At 41.4% G+C, this 18,676-nt stretch overlaps 1 protein-coding gene across 1 annotated transcript in view; it reads left to right on the forward strand.

Moving 5' to 3' along the window:
* Positions 1-18,676, forward strand: part of LOC140490980 (beta-1,4-galactosyltransferase 1-like) — a 52,291-nt gene that overhangs the window by 24,974 nt on the left and 8,641 nt on the right. The window contains exons 4-5 of the mRNA XM_072589155.1: positions 2,649-2,771; positions 17,033-17,137. Coding sequence (XP_072445256.1) covers positions 2,649-2,771; positions 17,033-17,137 — 228 coding nt within the window. The remainder of the gene's footprint in view (positions 1-2,648; positions 2,772-17,032; positions 17,138-18,676) is intronic.

Raw genomic sequence — 18,676 nt, forward strand, 5'->3', positions numbered from 1 at the left:
CATGCTATCCTCAGACATCTGAGGATATCAAATATCAAATCCCTACAATGTGGAAACAGCCATTTTGGCCCAACAGGTCCACACTGACCCTTTTGAAGAGTAACCCATCCAGCCCCATTTCCCTACCCTATTACTTTACATTTCCCCCTGACTATACGCCTAACCTACAAATTCCTGAACATTAGGGGCAATTTAGTATGGCCAATCCACCTAGCCTGCACATCTTTGGATTGTGGGAGGAAACCAGAGCACCCAGAGGAAAACCATGCAGGCACTAAGAGAATGTGTGAGCTCCACACAGTTGTCCAATGCAGGAATCACACCCAGGTCCCTGGCACTGTGAGGCAGCAGTGCTAACCATTTCTTCTATCTGTCAAGAATAAGGGAGTATTTAATGTTCTGTGAAGTTGTCCACCTCAGTATGAAAAACACAAGGGAAGAGTGTTATTTAAATAGTGATAGACTGGGAAATGTTATGTATAAGTGATCTGGGCATCCTTGTACACAGGTCACTGAAAGCAAATGGCACATTGGCCTCATTCCAAGTGTGTTTGAGTACAGCAAGAAAATCTTACTCAGCTGTTCCGTTCTGGATAAGACCACGTCTAGAGTACTGTGCGTGGTTTTGATCTCCCTACCTAAGCAAAGATGTACTTGCCATTAGACGGAATACAGCAAAGGTTCAATGGACTGATTCCTGGGATGACAGTTTTGAGTTCTCATTGAAAAGTATGAAATTCTTAAATAGCTCGACAGATTAGATGTAGGGTTGTTATTTCCCTGATCTGAGATCCAGAACAAGAGATTGCAGTCTCCGGATACGTGAAAGGCCATTTCAGACTGAGATGGGAATTTTTTACATTCTAGTGAACCTGTAGAATTCTCTACCACAGAAGGATGTAGAGGTGAAGTCACTGAATATGTTGACAAAGGAAATAGATTTCTAAATACTGAAGTTGTCAAGAAGTATCAGGTGAGAGCTGTATTATGGTTGCTGAAAAATGTGTTGCTGGAAAAGCGCAGCAAGTCAGGCAGCATTCAAGAAGCAGGAGGATTGACGTTTTGGGCATAAGCCCCTCAAGAATCTTTTTCAGCTGTATTTTGATACTGAGATTGTTTAAGCAGTGATTGTGAATAGCACGGTAGGATTCACAGGTCAAATGGACTACTCTTTTTTTTTGTTTCTATTTATTGAACATTGTGCCATTCAAAGTTTGTGCTAGATTTTGCTTTTGATATATAATAATTGTGAACCAAATAAAAGGTGCTAAGTTTTCTTGCCATACATGTTAACTAATCTGTAATTACCCAAATTAACTATGATTCTTGGTTTTTATTGATGCATTTGTCCCTCAAGGCTCTTTCAGCACTTTGTCAAATCCTGGTGCAAACATGAGCAATTTCAGTAGATCCTTTCTGTCTCCATGAGTTTGTGAAAGCCAGTGAAATCTTCTCCCAATTGCCCCTTGACTGGTTGGTTATCAACTGCTTGTTCCTGGGCAGTTGTTTTCTTTGAGCTGTGTAAGCTCCTACCCCTACCCCTACCCCTACCCCAAGGCTGTTGAGGTGAACATGTCTTTGGGTGCACAGATGAAAAATATTGATCATAAATTGCATGTTTTCTCATCTTTCATCTGTTTCTTGTTGTACTTACCTATGGCATACCTTTTGGTCTTAAGTGTTTTAGTTTGACCATGTAGTCTCATCTTTGTGAGCTGTAACTTCTATGAGACGAGGTATCTGATTTTGACAGAACATTAACACTTGTTTCTGCATCCGGATCTAAATTTAATGAACTGTCCATTGACGTAAATAGGTTTTGCCAGACTCTGTTCAGATGGAACACCAGTATCCCCCAGGACATCTTTGGTATCTTTTTATCCTTATTCCCTTCAGGACAGCCATGATGTATATTACAGTATCAACCACTTGTGGTTGGGGTAAAGTGCTGCCACCAATCCTGATTAACAGTGGTAATGATTAACAAGAAAAGGCTCTTATCTTAACTAACATGGAGGGTTTTTGTATGATAGCAATAGGTGCAAGTTACATTGACTGGTTAACATATGTAATTATATGCCCATTGGGAACCAGAGGTGACACCTCCAGCTCTATTGGGACTATGCACACTACTGACTCTTCTCCACTCAAAGACTGAGACAAGTGATATTGTGGAGCTTATTGCAACTTTAGTGAGTTTGGAGAAGATTTGCAGCTCAAGTTGAGGTTCTGGATCTAAGTTTGCTCGTTGAGCTGGAAGGTTTATTTTCATGCAGCTTTTATTGCAGCTTTGTTTTCAAAACCTTCCCTTATGCTACAAAGGATTCTTGCATCCTGTTTCTACCTTTTTTTTTAGCTGAATCACATTTCTTCATGATTCCATTCAATACCTGGATGTCGTTTGTGATCAGCACAGCTTTTGGAGGTTCTTTGTGACAGTAAAAATGCATACAATGTTCATAAAGGTAGTGGGGTTGGAAGTGCAATAAAATGTCACCCATCACTTTCTATTGTACAGTGCTTGGTGGTAGATAAGAATACGGAGATTGGGTTCTGGTCTGCCTTTAGAGTAGTTTGAGCTTTTATAGAGATTTTACAGGCTTTTTACGCAAAATGCTGAAAATGAATTCTAATATTATTTGTTTCAGGTTACCCTATAATCAGTACTTTGGAGGAATATCAGCTTTAAGTAGAGAACAGCATGAAAAAATTAATGGGTTCCCAAATGATTACTGGGGCTGGGGAGGAGAAGATGATGACATCTACAACAGGTGTGTTTTTGGTTTAATTATCTGTCATAAAACCTTACATTTAACTTGACTATGAATTATCTAGATGTTCTGACTGCCTTTGTGCCTTCTGACTTGGAGCAATGTGTGATTGTTTTGAAGTTTGCTTCCAACAGGTATTCCTGCAGGAATTGCTGAAACTAAACGCAGTTGGATATTTATCATTTTATTATTTCATTTACAGGACATGGGCTAGACTAGCACTTATTGTGTATCTCTAACATACCTTGAGATATTGATGGGGAGCTCCTGTCTTGAACTGCTGTAATCGATGTGGTGAAGATATCCCATAGTCCTAGTGTTTTTATTTCTTTAATGCATCTGAAGCTTGTTTTGGCCACTTCACAAGAAAATAAACCTAATTATGGATCTGTTTCCCTAACTAATAAGATCGCTTTTACAGTAATTCAATTTCATAGTCATGTACTGTATCAACTTATCATTCCAAACTTATTCAGTTGATTAAATTTTGCTTTCCAAACTTCTACTGGAGGATTAGAATTAGTCTCCAAACTATTTGCCCTGGCCTCTGGATTACTCCCTCCATGCTCTAGTATTGTTTCTGCAGGGAATACTGCACTGTTGGAAAGGTACTGAAATGCTTTGCCATCTGCCTGTCCCTGGGAAAACTTTGAAGAGCTAAGTGTTCTCCTGGTATCCTGGTCACATCTTTCCATCAAATCTTGTTAAAGTAGATTACCTGGTCATTGATCCTCTTTGCGCACAACGGCAGTTACATTTACCCAATTACCAGCAGACATTTCATTTCAAAACAGCTCTCTGAAAAATTTTGACGTGCTTGTGGGAAAGACAACAAGATCCTGTGTTAATATAAATCTCATCCTTTTAATGTTCAAGCTTGCTCAAAGTTATATCAAATATAATTGTTAACTAATATGTTGGGTGCACTTAATTGCTTGAATGAGGGTGAGATTCATATAGGGGGTTAATTGGACTTTTGCCCCATTCCAACGTACTATGTAGAGCATCTATGTACAGGTATTAGAACATGAATTCTAAATGCATCTTAATGTTAAGGTCACTTGTCAATTATTCAGTTATCAGTAAGTGTGTTACTTTTATAATGTAGTATTTATGCAACCTTTAAATGAAAATTATAATTAGGCCATAGCTGGAAAATGTGCATCATTAGAGGAAAGAGACACTAGCACCTTCCTTGTGCGCTAGTGTGCCAAGGCAATAATTATAAGGAGCCAGCAACTAATTGCACATCAAGTCAAGTGGTTTGTGTTTTTGACCCAGATTTTACAGTGCATGTAGCTATATTTTCAACAAGTTGAAAAGATTTTATTTTCCATTTTAACTAATACAAAGGCATCAATTCTTCATCATGCTTCTTGATGGTTTTGAGACTGAGAAGTTGTAAAGGAATATAAACAGTAAGCTTGGCAAATAAAGTTCAGTGAGAGTACTTCAGTCTACACCCAAGGAAGACTTAAGTTGTAGGAGGAAATCTTGAGGGACAGGATTTGCATGTATTTTGGCAAGCTGAAAAGTGCAGCAGGTCAGGCAGCATCAAAGGAGCAGGAGAATTGACATTTCGGGCATAAGCCCTTCTTCAGGCTCCTTTGATGCTGCCTGACCTGCTGCACTTTTCCAGCAACATATTTTTCAGCTTTGAACTCCTGCATCTGCAGTCCTCTCTTTCTCCTAATGTATTTTGGCAAGGCAAGGACTGATTAGGGATAGTCAACATGGCTTTGTGGGTGGGAAATCATGAGAGGGCATAGGTTTAGGGTGAGAGGGGAAAGATATAAGAGACCTATGGGACAACTTTTTCATGAAGAGGGTGGTGCATGTATGGAATGAGCTGCCAGAGGAAGTGGTCAAGGCTGGTACACTTGCAATGTTTAAAAGGCATCTGGATGGGTATATGAATAGGAAAGGTTTAGAAGGATATGGGCCAAGCGTTAGTAAATGGCACTAGATTAGGTTGGGGTTTCTGGTCGGCATGGACGAGTTCGACTGGAGGGTCTGTTTCTGTGCTGTACATATCTATCATTCTATGACTGTAATATTTCATCATGGAGAATCTCTAGGGGCTGTGGAGGACCACAGGGGTTTAGTTGTTACTGTTCTTGTGACATAAAAAGTAAGCAGCCATGTGGAAAATCTGCTTTTATCTCTAGGTTAGTAATATCAAAGTAAAGAGATCTATCCTTGGCCCTTTCTTATTTCTCTTTCTCATGCTGTCTCTTTGCAAATTATCCAACAACTGACAGTTTCCACATGTATGATCAGCACCCAGCTTGCCACCAAACCTCTGTGTACTGTCTCTGACTGATTTTTAACTTTTGTGGTTTGGTGTCATGTTATTTGTTTAATATTTTGGTTCCTTATAAAGATGCAGGTTATATCTGCAGTTGGTTGTACTTAAACCTGATTTGTGATGCTTTCTCAGGCTTTAACTAACATCATCCTGCCCAATTCCCCCCAAAAAATGCCGAGGGACAGTCTTGAGTTATTTTAGCATGTGAGGCAGTAATGCCAGTATTTGAAAAGCTGTTTTTTTTTTCAGGACGTTTACTATATTTAATGCCCATCCCTAGTTTCCATCAGATTGTGATGACTTGTCATCTCCTGGAGTGCTGCCAAAATGGGGCTGAGCTGGTGATTTTCATATCTCATGACTTCCTTGAAATAGTTTTGAATGATTATGATTAAATTATTGTAGGTTCTGACCGCTACAGATGTTTTTAAATCAGCTTCTGGTGAGCATTTACAAACTTATGGAACTTCTTAGGCCAGTGTTTTTGATATGCACCCAAAATATTTATTTCCATCAAATGCCTATATTCCCCTTTCTCCAAGAAAAGTCCTTTTTTAGATCTGGCAATATTGTTTGCGTCAGTGATTTTACTGGATTTGTGTTCAATATTGTAAAATGATTTAGTCTGAATTCTTAATGGTAGCTACGAACTTAATCGGTAAACCAGCTATTGTCGTTACTGACATTGAGGTAAATAAAGGCTACAGAAAGCAGGGGGAATTAGTAAAATGCAGATGCACAACAGGTTGTAGATGGTGTTAAAAGGGTGGAGTTCCCTATATAAATAGGGACAGTGTTGTTGCATGGGAGTTGTACATGAAAATGAGAATTTGAAATTACTGTGTACATATCTGGTTTCCTTTTAAATTATAAAATTTCATTTGGAGTTCAGGAAAAGTTCACAGATTTACATCTCAGTAATGAGAAGTCGTCTAATGTGAGTGTGTTTGACTTAATGACTTTTTAAAATTGGAGATGTTTTCTTTTGAGGATTTTAAGATAATTCCTCAATGCTGCACGGCTCTTGTGGACTGTGCATTGTTGTACAAGGTTATGGAGGACACTGAGATAGAATGAGTGAGCTGAGGAGGTGGGTAGTGGGTATGGTTTAGGATTGATGTTTGGAGGCAGTGGGGTTGTGGGCTGGTGTCTGTGAATTACACTGGTTGGGAAAACTGGCATTTTGTCTAAGAATTGAGGTAGGCCTTTTAACTGCCTTTGCACCCACCTGCCTTTCTCACTCTGTCATGTCTCAATCTGCGCTGCTGACCTGAATCCTGTGTGAAAAGGCAGAGTTACATATTGGCTGTGTTGTTGCCTCAGAAGGTATGAAAGTGTACATCTTGGATTTTCCCAAGGCAGCATGAAGATCATGCGCTTGGCTCACTAGCTTTGCAATTTTGAGTGAAATTCAATGAGTGGTGGAAGGCATTGAATATCCTATAGTATTTGAAAGTTGAGACAAAAATAACTTAGGAATCTGTGTTTCTGATTAAGGCTGATTTTTGGCTTCAAAGTACAAAACAGGATGTCCCAAAAATTAATATGGACTGTACAGAAATTGAGGTAATCCAGGAAATGGTAAGCTTTTTTGTTTTTCAAAAATAAACAATTGTGTCAAGAACTAGCCAGAGAAAAAGAGACCAGTAGAAGTGAACAAAATAATGTGACGTTGCATGGGTAGGTGAAATACTATCTAATTCAAACAGAAGAGCTGGTAAGCATAATGTGTTGAAGCAGCTAGAGCAGACACTCCTTAGTTTTGACAGCAGTGATAAGTTGTACAATGATTGGGAACTATTTCAGAAAAACAAAGCAACAACTAGTGATGTGTAGATCTGAGTTTGTGTAGCAGGCATGTAGTTCTTTGTTCAGATGAAATAATCACTTCTCAATCTGGTATTTTTGATCTCATGGAGATTTGCAAAGCCTTTCCACAAGTTTACAAAATAATATGAATGGTGCATCTTTGCTTTGAAGATGCAAGCCAAGGGTTCATGACTTTAAAAGTTAGATCAACTTCCTGGACCAAACTGAAGATAGATGTGAGGTGCTGTGTTTTGGGAAAACCAAATCAGGGCATATACACTTAATGGTAAGGTCCTGGGGAGAATTACAGAACAAAAAGACCTTGGAGTGCAGGTTCATAGTTCCTTGAAAATAGAGTCATAGATAAGGTAGTGAAGAAGGCATTTGCTGTGCTTTCCTTTATTGGTCAGAGCATTGAATACAGGAGTTGGGAGGTCATGTTGCAGACGTACGGGACATTGGTTTGGCCACTTTTGTAATATTGCACGCAATTCTGGTCTCCTTCCTATCGGAAGGATGTTGTGCAACTTGAAAGGATTCAGAAAAGATTTACAAGGATGTTGCCAGGGTTGGAGGATTTGAACTATAGGGAGAGGCTGAATAGGCTGAGGCTGTTTTCCCTGGAGCATTGGAGTCTGAGGGGTGACCTTTAGAGGTTTATGAAATGAGGGGCATGAATAGGATAAATAGACATGGTCTTTTCCCCAAGGTGGGGGAGTCAAGAACTAAAGGGCATAGGTTTAGATTGAGGGGGGAAAGATATGAGACCTAAGGGTGGGTATATGTATAGGAAGGGTTTAGCGGGATATGAGCCAATTGCTGGCAAATGGGACTAGATTAGTTGCGGATATCTGGTCAGCATGGATAAGTTGGACCAAAGGGTGTGTTTCAATGCTGTGTATCTGTGACAGCTGAAATGTTTTAGTCGTGGCTTTATTTTTTAAATCTCTGTACAGTGACTAGGTGGAAATTTACCATTGCAATTAGAAGACATAATTTGATCTCAATAGCAATTATCGACCCAACCCAGTTTGAGAAAAAAACGATGCGGTGGTGACACATGGGCCATGCATGTTGCTCACCTTGTACGGTTACTGTTTAGCTAAAGGGAGGGTTTGATTTTTCATCTCATTTTGTTTATTGTATGAAGCAACCCTGCCAAAACTTATTTTGCAATTGCTTTGAATAGAAATCTGATGACATTAACAATACCCAGCCCCGACCCCTGTGCCAAAAAAAAAATCTGTCATCCCCTCATAGCACCTGCATCAGGCAGGGTGCTGCTGCCTGGAGTTATCTGGCCTCCATTTGCTGTTCTTTGAGCATTGACTATAGTCCCTGCAATGGCTGCCACTCAAACCCAGTGCTGCTAAGAACACAGCTGATTTGGCAGCTGCACTCTAAAGGATAACTTCCTTCCCAGATAGAGGGAGGGTCCTGCTCTTAGCCAGTTAACATCTGGCCCAGTCTTAAATGGCTCTGTAACATCTGAGGTAGTTTGGGTTGAGGTTAGGAATAGGAGAGGTGAGGTCACCCTGTTAGGAGTCTTTTACAGGCCTCCTAATAGTCCTAGAATCGTTGAAGAAAGGATTGCGAAGATGATTCAGGAGAAGAGTGACAGTAATAGGGTGATTGTTATGGGAGACTTTAACTTTCCTGATATTGATTGGGAAAGCTATAGCTCAAGTTCGTTAGATGGGTCAGTGTTTGTGCAATGTGTGCAGGAGAGTTTCCTGACACAATATGTAGATAAGCCAACAAGAGGTGAGGCCATACTGGATTTGGTTCTGGGTAACGAACCAGGCCAGGTATTAGAACTAGAGGTAGGTGAGCACTTTGGGGACAGTGACCACAATTCGGTGATTTTTAGTCTAGTGATGGAGAGGGATAAGTGTGTACTACAGGGCAAGAGTTATAGCTGGGGGCAGGGAAATTATGATGCGTTGAGGCATGACTTAGGATGTGTGGATTGGAAAAGTAGATTCCAAGGCAAGAGCGTAATTGATATGTGGAACTTGTTCAAGGAGCAACTATTGAGTGTCCTTGATAAGTACGTACCTATCAGGCAGGGAGGAAAGGGTCGTGTGAGGGAGCCGTGGTTTAATAAGGAGTTAGAATCCCTTGTTAAATGGAAGAGGGCGGCCTTTGTAAAGATGAGGCGTGAAGGTTCAATAGGGGCAATTGAGAGTTATAAGGTAGCCCGGAAGGACCTGAAGAGAGAGCTAAGAACAGCAAGGAGGGGACATGAAAGGTCCTTAGTTGGTAGGATTAGGGAAAACCCTAAGGCTTTCTATAGGTATGTTAGGAATAAAAGAGTGACTAGGGAAGGAATAGGTCCAATCAAGGATAGTAATGGGAAGTTGCGTGTGGAGGCTGAAGAGATTGGGGAGGCGCTGAATGAATACTTTTCGTCAGTATTCACTCAGGAACAGGACATTGTTGTCGATATGAATACTGAGGCACGAATAAGTAGAATGGATGGCTTTGAGATATGTAGAGAAGAGGTGTTGGAAATTCTGGCAAGGGTGAAAATAGATAAGTCCCCTGGGCCTGATGGCATTTATCCTAGGATTCTCTGGGAAGCAAGGGAGGAGATTGCAGAGCCATTGGCCTTGATTTTTGTGTCCTCTTTGTCGACAGGAGTAGTGCCAGAGGACTGGAGGCTAGCAAACGTGGTTCCCTTGTTCAAGAAGGGGAGTCGGGATAATCCTAGTAACTAGAGGCCAGTCAGTCTCACTTCTGTTGTGGGCAAAGTCTTAGAGAGAATTGTAAGGGATAGGATTTATGCACATCTGGATAAGAATGATGTGATCAAGGATAGTCAGCATGGTTTTGTGAAGGGCAGGTCGTGCCTCACAAACCTTATTGAATTCTTTGAGAAGGTGACTAAGGAGGTAGATATGGGGAAAGCGGTAGATGTGGTATATATGGATTTTAGTAAGGTGTTTGATAAGGTCCCCCATGGTAGGCTACTGCAGAAAATAGAGATATGGCATTGAGGGTGAGTTGGAGGTTTGGATTAGGAATTGGCTCTCTGGAAGAAGACAGAGGGTAGTAGTTGATGGCAAAGGTTCATCTTGGAGTGCCGTCACTAGTGGTGTTCCGCAAGGATCTGTTTTGGGACCATTGCTGTTTGTCATTTTTATAAATGACCTGGAGGAAGGGTTAGAAGGTTGGGTGAGCAAGTTTGCGGATGATACGAAAGTCGGAGGAGTTGTAGACAGTGAGGAAGGATATGGCAGGTTACAGCGGGATATAGAGAAGCTGCAGAGCTGGGCAGAAAGGTGGCAAATGGAGTTCAATGTAGCTAAGTGTGAAGTGATTCACTTTGGTAAGAGTAATAAAAAGATGGATTACTGGGCTAATGGTAGACTACTTGGTAGTGTGGAAGAGCAGAGGGATCTTGGTGTCCATGTACACAGATCTCTGAAAGTTGCCACCCAGGTAAATAGTGCAGTGAAGAAGGCATATGGCGTACTGGCTTTTATTGGTAGAGGAATTGAGTTCCGGAGTCCTGAGGTCATGCTGCAGTTGTATAAGACTCTGGTGCGGCCGCATCTGGAATATTGTGTGCAGTTTTGGTCGCCATACTATAGGAAGGATGTGGAGGCACTGGAACGGGTGCAGAGGAAGTTTACCAGGATGTTGCCTGGTATGGTAGGAAGATCCTATGAGGAAAGGCTGAGGCACTTGGGGTTGTTTTCATTGGAGAAAAGAAGGTTTAGGGGTGACTTGATAGAGGTGTACAAGATGATTAGGGGGTTAGATAGGGTTGACAGTGAGAGCCTTTTTCCACGTATGGAGTCAGCTATTACAAGGGGGCATAGCTTTAAATTAAGGGGGGGTAGATATAGGACTGATGTTAGGGGTAGGTTCTTCACTCAGCGAGTCGTAAGTTCATGGAATGCCCTGCCAGTAGCAGTAGTGGACTCTCCCTCTTTATGGGTATTTAAGCAGGCATTGGATAGGTATATGGAGGATAGTGGGTTAGTGTAGGTTAGGTGGGCTTTGATCGGCGCAACATCGAGGGCTAAAGGGCCTGTACTGCGCTGTATTCTTCTATGTTCTATGTTCTATGTAACATGTGATTTTGATTTAATTTGAACAAAGTTGATTTGAGTACAAAAGATTTGAGTGGTAAAAAGGGAAGCGGAGTATAAATTAGATAGATGCTCTGATAAGTTGCCAAACTAACTAAAAATGATCACTCAACAGAACCTTTTTAATTGAACATAAAGGTAGAGGGAAAATGAGTTCAGGCGTTAGTTATTAATGCTGTTATGATTCCACTTGATGCTGTTATGGGGCAAGTTAGATTCCAGAGTGAAATTGGGCAAAATAAATCATTTTGTTTTCATTTTAACAAGGTGATCTTTCACTGAAACAGAAAATGCAATACTGCAGATTTGGTTTGAACGAAAGACAAGTTTATTCCAAAAAGGAAATTGGTCTAAAATATTAACCAAGCTATTTATGTAAAACAAATTTAAAGATTTCAAATCAAAAATACAATGTCATTAATGCCATTACAGAATTCTAACAAGAGGCAATGCTCTCCTGTATTCCACATGACTTAGCCGTGGCTACAAAATCGTGTCATGATAATCTGGCCACTTTCCTGCTGCTTAATATAATTGAAGGTAGACTTTCTCAGCTTTGAATCATCCCCTTCAGGGTTTTAACCGAACACTTCTGGTCTAGTAGCCTTCTTTCTTAATTCCTAAACTACCTCACTTTTTCTGAAGCAGCTGTTTCTCAGATCCAGCTACAGCCAAGATTTCTGTACATTTAGGCACATGCAAATTAATTGGTAAACTCCTACCAGCACATGCGCAACCTATATGCCACAAGTTCACAATTTAGCTTTGTGCTGAAAGATAGGACTAAATGACTTCCTTCATCTTCTCAAACTCAGATCTGAGTCATGAACAATTTTATCAAGATTGAGTACATCAAAAATAGTTTACTTATTTATAGCTTTTAACATTATATCTTCCTGAAGCATAAATGGCACTTTATAAAGTTGATGCCCAGGCACGATGGGGATACTGGGACAATTGACTGAAATTGGAAAAAAAGGTATTGTTTTTTGATAAATTCTAAAGGATGAAATGGTTGTTGGATGGATTATGGTGGTGAGTGAATGATGGTTATGAAGGGAAATGCCAACTGTTGAAATTGGCTGATAATTCATAAACATCATTTGCTTATTAAAGGAAGAGACCTGTACGAGAGAGTGAGTCAGGGAAACAACAAAAGTTCATTGAGTTGGACAATTTACAGATGGATGACTGAATTTAAAGATGAGAATGATAAATAGAGTCATAGTCTACCCGCGACTCCACTTTCAAGGAGCTATGCACTGCACTCCAAGGTCTCTTTGTTTAGCAACACTCCCTAGGACCTTACCATTAAGTGTATAAGTCCTGCTAAGATTTGCTTTCCCAAAATGCAGCACCTCCCATTTATCTGAATTAAACTCCATCTGCCACTTCAGCCCATTGGCTCATCTGGTCCAGATCCTGTTGTAATCTGAGGTAACCTTCTTCTCTGTCCACTACACCTCCAATTTTGGTGTCATCTGCAAATTTACTAACTGTACCTCTAATGCTCACATAAAAATCATTTATGTAAATGACAAAAGTAGTGGCCCCAGCACCGATCCTTGTGGCAACTCTACTGGTCACAGGCCTCCAGTCTGAAAAACAACTCTCCTCCACCACCACCACCACCATCTGTCTTCTACCTTTGAGCCAATTCTGTATCCAAATGTCTAGTTCTCCCTGTATTCCGTCAGATCTAACCTTGCTAACCAGTCTCCCATCGGGAACCTTGTCGAACCCCTTACTGAAGTCCGTGTAGATCACATCTACTGCTCTGTCCTCATCAATCCTCTGCTAATTCAAAAAATTCAATTAAGTTTGTGAAACATGATTTCCCATGCTCAAAGCCATGTTGACTGTCCCTAATCAGTCCTTGCCTTTTCAAATGCATGTACACCTTGTCCCTCAGGGTTCCCTCCAACAACTTGCCACCACCAATGTCAGGCTCACTGGTCTATAGTTCCCTGGATGTCCTTACACCCTTCTTAAACAGTGGCACCACTGTAGCCAAACTCCAGTCTTCCGACACCTCACTTGTGACGATCGATGCAAATATCTCAGCAAGAGGCCCAGCAATCTCTTCCCTCTCTTCCCACAGAGTTCTAGGGTACACCTGATCAGGTCCTGGGGATTTATCCACCTTTATGCATCTAGCACTTCCTCCTCTGTAATATGGACATTTTTCAAGGTGTCACCATGTGTTTCCCTATATTCTGTATCTTCCATATTCTTTTCCATAGTGAATACTGATGCAAAATACTCGTTTTAGTATCTCCCCCATTTTTCTGTGGCTCCACACAAAGGCGGCCTTGCTGATCTTTGAGGGGCCCTATTCTCTCCCTAGTTACTCTTTTGTCCTTTAATGTATTTGTAAAATCAAAAGTGTCATAGAAAAGCTGAAGAATGCCATTCATTTAATGGTGTAAGGGATACTGTCAAATTATAGTAGATTTTTGAAATGTACTTTTCTACATTCGTATTTTCCCCAAATTGTCCTGAATAACTTTAACTTTGGGTCATACAGCACGGAAACAGACCCTTCATTCCAACTTGTCCATACCAACCAAGTTTCCCAAACTAAACTAGTCCCACTTGCCTGCATTTGGCCCAATTCCCTCTAAATCTTTTCTATTCATGTACTGTCCAAATGTCTTTTAAGTGTTGTAACTGTACCATTATCTATCACTCCCTTTAGTAGTTCCTTCCATATATGAGCCTGTTGTTGTGGTTCTGTTCGCCGAGCTGGGAATTTGTCTTGCAAACGTTTCGTCCCCTGTCTGGGTGACATCCTCAGTGCTTGGGAGCCTCCTGTGAAGCGCTTCTCTGCTGTTTCCTCCGGCATTTATAGTGGCCTGTCTCTGCCGCTTCCGGTTGTCAGTTCGAGCTGTCCGCTGTAGTGGCCGGTATATTGGGTCTATCAACAAACACATCGACCTGGACCCAATATACCGGCCACTACAGCGGACAGCTCGAACTGACAACCAGAAGCGGCAGAGACAGGCCACTATAAATGCCGGAGGAAACAGCAGAGAAGCGCTTCACAGGAGGCTCCCAAGCACTGAGGATGTCACCCAGACAGGGGACGAAACGTTTGCAAGACAAATTCCCAGCTCGGCGAACAGAACCACAACAACGAGCACCCGAGCTACAAATCTTCTCCCAAACTTTGAATATATGAGCCTGTCTCTCTAAAAAAGCTGCCCCTCTGGTCGCTTTTAAATCTTAACCCACTCACTTTTTAAATTATGCCCTCTAGTTTTGAAATCTCATCTCATCTCAAATAGACATTTGCTGTTCATTATAAACCTCTCTAAGGTCACTCCTTAACCACCACCACTCGTTGCAGTTCCTCAACTTTGAAAAATGCCTGTTTTACACTTGTTAGGTGGCTTTTCAGATGTGTTGTCACTCACAAGAGGTCTGATTCCACAGGCCCTGTGGGGAGATCAAGTGGATTGCTAAAAGTTTAAGCAAGTTTTCCTGTGTTCTCAATATTCTATTCTATTCTATTCTATTCTATTGCTTATTAGCATCTGAACCAGAAGGTGGTAATTTTGTTGCAATTTCTAGGCCAAGGTGAAGTTAGATATACAATACTTTCAATAGATGCATAATTATTTCTCCCAAGAGTAAAAGTTGCATGCAGGCACTATTTAGGGCGAGGGTTACTTGGAGAGACAGTGAATGTACACACTCCGCACACAGTTGCCCAAGGCTGGAATCCAACCCGGATCCCTGATGCTGTGAGGGAGCGGTGCTAACCATGCTAGCCTTCACTGAGCCACCATGCCACCCAGCTGATTACAGAATGCTTCATTTCAAAGTCATCTGCGACCACTTCAATTACTGCTTTTTCAAACGGCGATACAAACCACACATAGGAGAGAGTGAGGACTGCAGATGCTGGAGATCAGAGCTGAAAACGTGTTGCTGGAAAAGCACAGCAGGTCAGGCAGCATCCAAGGAGCAGGAGAATCGATGTTTTGGGCATGAGCCCTTCAGGAAACCGCACATACTGTGCCTCAGGTTGCTTGCTTTGCAAAACAAGCAATAATCCTTTAGAACACTGGTTTTAAAAATGTTCTCCCTCGTTTCTGTCCATAATTTTATAAAGCACAATAATAAAAAGGCATATCTTTACAATTTGTCCCAACTCATTTTTACACTTGGGAAAACTAATGTGAGGCTAAATGCTAGTGAAACAAGAGCAATAAGAAGACAGGAACACTCAGTATGTAATTTGCATATTGTGGGTCAACTTTGTAACTGTGTTATTAGATGTACTGACTCTTCACCCAGTCTTTCAATATTACTACTGGTGAAAGACTCAGTGAATGCTTGCTCTCCTACCTTCCCTGCAGTCCCCATCTCTCTCTGCCTTTATCCGTCCTGTTCCCCCTCCTTCCCACTCCAAAACAGTGATTTATCTTTGCACTCCCAATACATGCATTAATGAGTCACGCCCCTCCCCACATGCAGGAACTAGCTCATCTAACCAACCTCTCCTCCCAAACTCACTAAACATGCACAAATCAACCCCTCTTCAAGCATCGTCTACACATAGGATTCACCCTGTTCTCCCTGTCTGACAAGGTATTTGTTTTGGTCTTATTGGCAAAAGTGAAGCAGAGAAGTCAACCTGCGATAAAGAGCAAGGGACTGAAAGTGTAACTCACTTGCCTGCCCCGTATGGAGTTTGCTACCAGTTTCTATCATGCTGAGTTACTACAGTTTTAATGATTCAAAGATAACACATGAAAGATGTTTGAAACCAGCTTTTGTTTTGGAAAGTGTTGATGCTGGCTCATTGGATCAAGTGTCTGATCTGAGTTGTGCCAGATAATTCTACTAACTTTAATTTTAAGTTAAAATGCACAGAGTCCATTAGGTATTTTGCTAGTCGCATTCTGCCTTGCTTAAATTAAATTCCCTACATTATGGAAACAAGCCATTCGGCCCTTTGAAAAGAGTAATCCACCCAGACCCATTCCCCTACTTTTATTGCCCTACTTTTATCCCTGACTAATGCACCTAACAGTATGGGAAATTTAGCATGGCCAGTTCATCTGATCTGCACGTCTGTGGGCTGTGGGAGGGAACCAGAACACCTGGAGGAAACCCACACAGACAAGGGGCGAATATGCAAACTCCACACAGACCGTAGTCGAGGTGGGGATCAAACCCAGGTCCTTGGCGCTGTTGTGAGGCAGCATTGCTAGCCACTGAGCCACTATGCTGCTCTATAAAACTATATATACTGGTACAGGAATCTAATAACAAATTCTAGATTTGTCTTTTTAGAGTACCTTCTGGTGTAAGATCAAAGAAAAGCAGAAACAAAATTCTCGACCTCAAGGTTTTTGGTGGTTGAAGGCTTAGCCACCAGTGATGGGATTCCTAAAATCTGCAATGATCAAAAGGTCAGAATAAGGCAGAACATAAGTATTGAAAAGGCTATAGGGTTGAAGGAGATTAAAGCAATAAGGAAAGACCATGGAGGAATTGAGGGCAAGAATGAGAATTTTAAAATCGGCCTGTTGTTTAACTAGGAGTTAATGTAGACTAGCAGGCATTGCATGGTGAGTGAATGAACTTTAAGTGAGCAAGGATATAAGTAGCATATTTATGGAGAGCAGAAAGTGGGTGCTGCCCAGGTGTGCATTTAAATACTGACATCTGGGACTTGAGTTGAATGGAATTTCTCATTTCCTTGCTTAGAAAAGGAATCTAACAATCTGTGGATGGTGAAAAGGCTGCGAAAGGTGATGCAGTAGTGTTGAGTGTCGATGTACTTGTGGAAACTCTTTCCAGATTACATTATTGTGGCCAAATATGTAGATGGAAAAAATAAGTAGGGAATTAAGGCTAGATCCTGGGGGTGCAAGAAGAAATAGACCAAGACTGGGAAGCAAATCCATGAGAGGTAATTCAGTGGCTACGATTTCTTAATAGAATCAAGTGTACAGTCCCACTCAGCTAGACTATGGTAAAGAGACATAAGAAGAACTAACTTTTTGAAATCCTCCTTTCTTTCTTAATAGGATAATTTTCAAAGGCATGAGGATTTCACGTCCAGATGGTGGCATTGGGAAATGCCGTATGATCAAACATAACAGAGATAGAAATAATGCACCTAACCCTCAGAGGTAAGTTGTTGTCTGAAACAGTGTAGCATATTTTAAATTCTGATTTGATATTGTAAGCACTTACCTGATTGGGAGAGAGAAATGGAATTAATTTTGCAATTCAGCTGGTCATACTCTTTCTCTGTTTATAGTTGCTTCACCTCCTGAGCTTGTTCAACATTTGTTTTATTTCAGTTTTTCAGCAGCCAGTGTGTTGCACCATAAATACTGAGTGTTAGGGCAAAAATCCTACCTTTTATGGGCAAGATACTCTCCCAGTCGTCTTCAGTTGGTGCCCTCTGGTTTTAACTTGTGGCTTTGGAAGCTGGCTCCCTTACTCTGAAGCTCTTCAGGGCTTCAAACATCTTTGCCAAATCTGCTGTTAGCCTTCCTTTTTTTTTTATTTAAAAAAAGCTTCATCTATCCATATTGATGCAATCCCTTATTGGTGGAGCAATTCCAGTAGATATTGTTGCTGCTCTGTTAGTTGTCCTCCACCATTATAACCAGATCTGGTAAGTCTGCAGGGCTTGCATCTTATCCATTCATTCACCTATACTTTCATTGAACCAGGATAAATCTCCCCTCTTGGTGGCAGTTGTAGGGTGGAGCTTATGCTGGGCCATGAGGTTATAGATTGAGTTTAAAGGCAATTCTGCTGATGGCCCATATTGTATTATGGACACTGAGCTTTTATATGCTAGATTTGTTTGAAGTTCATCCATTTAACACAGGAGTGCCAACACATCATGGAGGGTGTCCTTAATATGAAGATAGGACATTGATGGTGAAGCAGTCGATTGCTGAGGTCAAGGGGAGGTTCTGCCAGGGCCACTCATCTCCTGACCTCGTTACAGTCTTGTTCAAATGTGACAAAAGTACTGAATTCCAGAGGTACAGTGAGAGTGACAGCCCTTGACATTAAGGTGGCAGTTGAGTGTGTGGCATCATTAGAATCAAGGGGAAAGCTCAACTAGTTGGAGTCCTACCTGGCATAAGGAAGATGGTTGTTGGACAGCAGTCATCTCAACTCCAGGCTGTCTCTACAGGAGTTCCTCGGGGTAGCGTCCTAGGTTCAACCATCTTCAGCTGCTTTATCAATGACTTCCCTCTATCGTGAGGTCAGAAGAGAGGATGATTGCACAATGTTCAGCACCATTTGCGATGACTGGTCCATGACACAGTGCAACAAGACTTGGACAAAGTGGCAAGTAACATTTCTATTATACTTGCCAGGCAATGATCATCTCCAATACGAGACAGTGTAACTGCCCCTTGACTTTCAATGGTGGTGTTGTCGCTGAATCCCTCATGACCAACATCCTAGGGGTTGCCATTGACCTGAAACTCAACTCAACTGGGCTTGCCATATAAATGTGACTTCAAGAGTAGATAATCAGCTAGCTATACTGCAGCAAGTAACAAAAAACCAGACTCCCAAAATCTGTCCCTCATCTATAAGACACATCAGGAATTTGATGGAACCCCTCCCACCCATCTGGATAGGTGTAGCTCCATCAACATAATGTCCAGTTTCTATCCAGGACAAAACAGGCCACT

Source organism: Chiloscyllium punctatum, chromosome 2 (assembly GCF_047496795.1).
Source record: "Chiloscyllium punctatum isolate Juve2018m chromosome 2, sChiPun1.3, whole genome shotgun sequence".
NCBI lineage: Eukaryota > Metazoa > Chordata > Chondrichthyes > Orectolobiformes > Hemiscylliidae > Chiloscyllium > Chiloscyllium punctatum.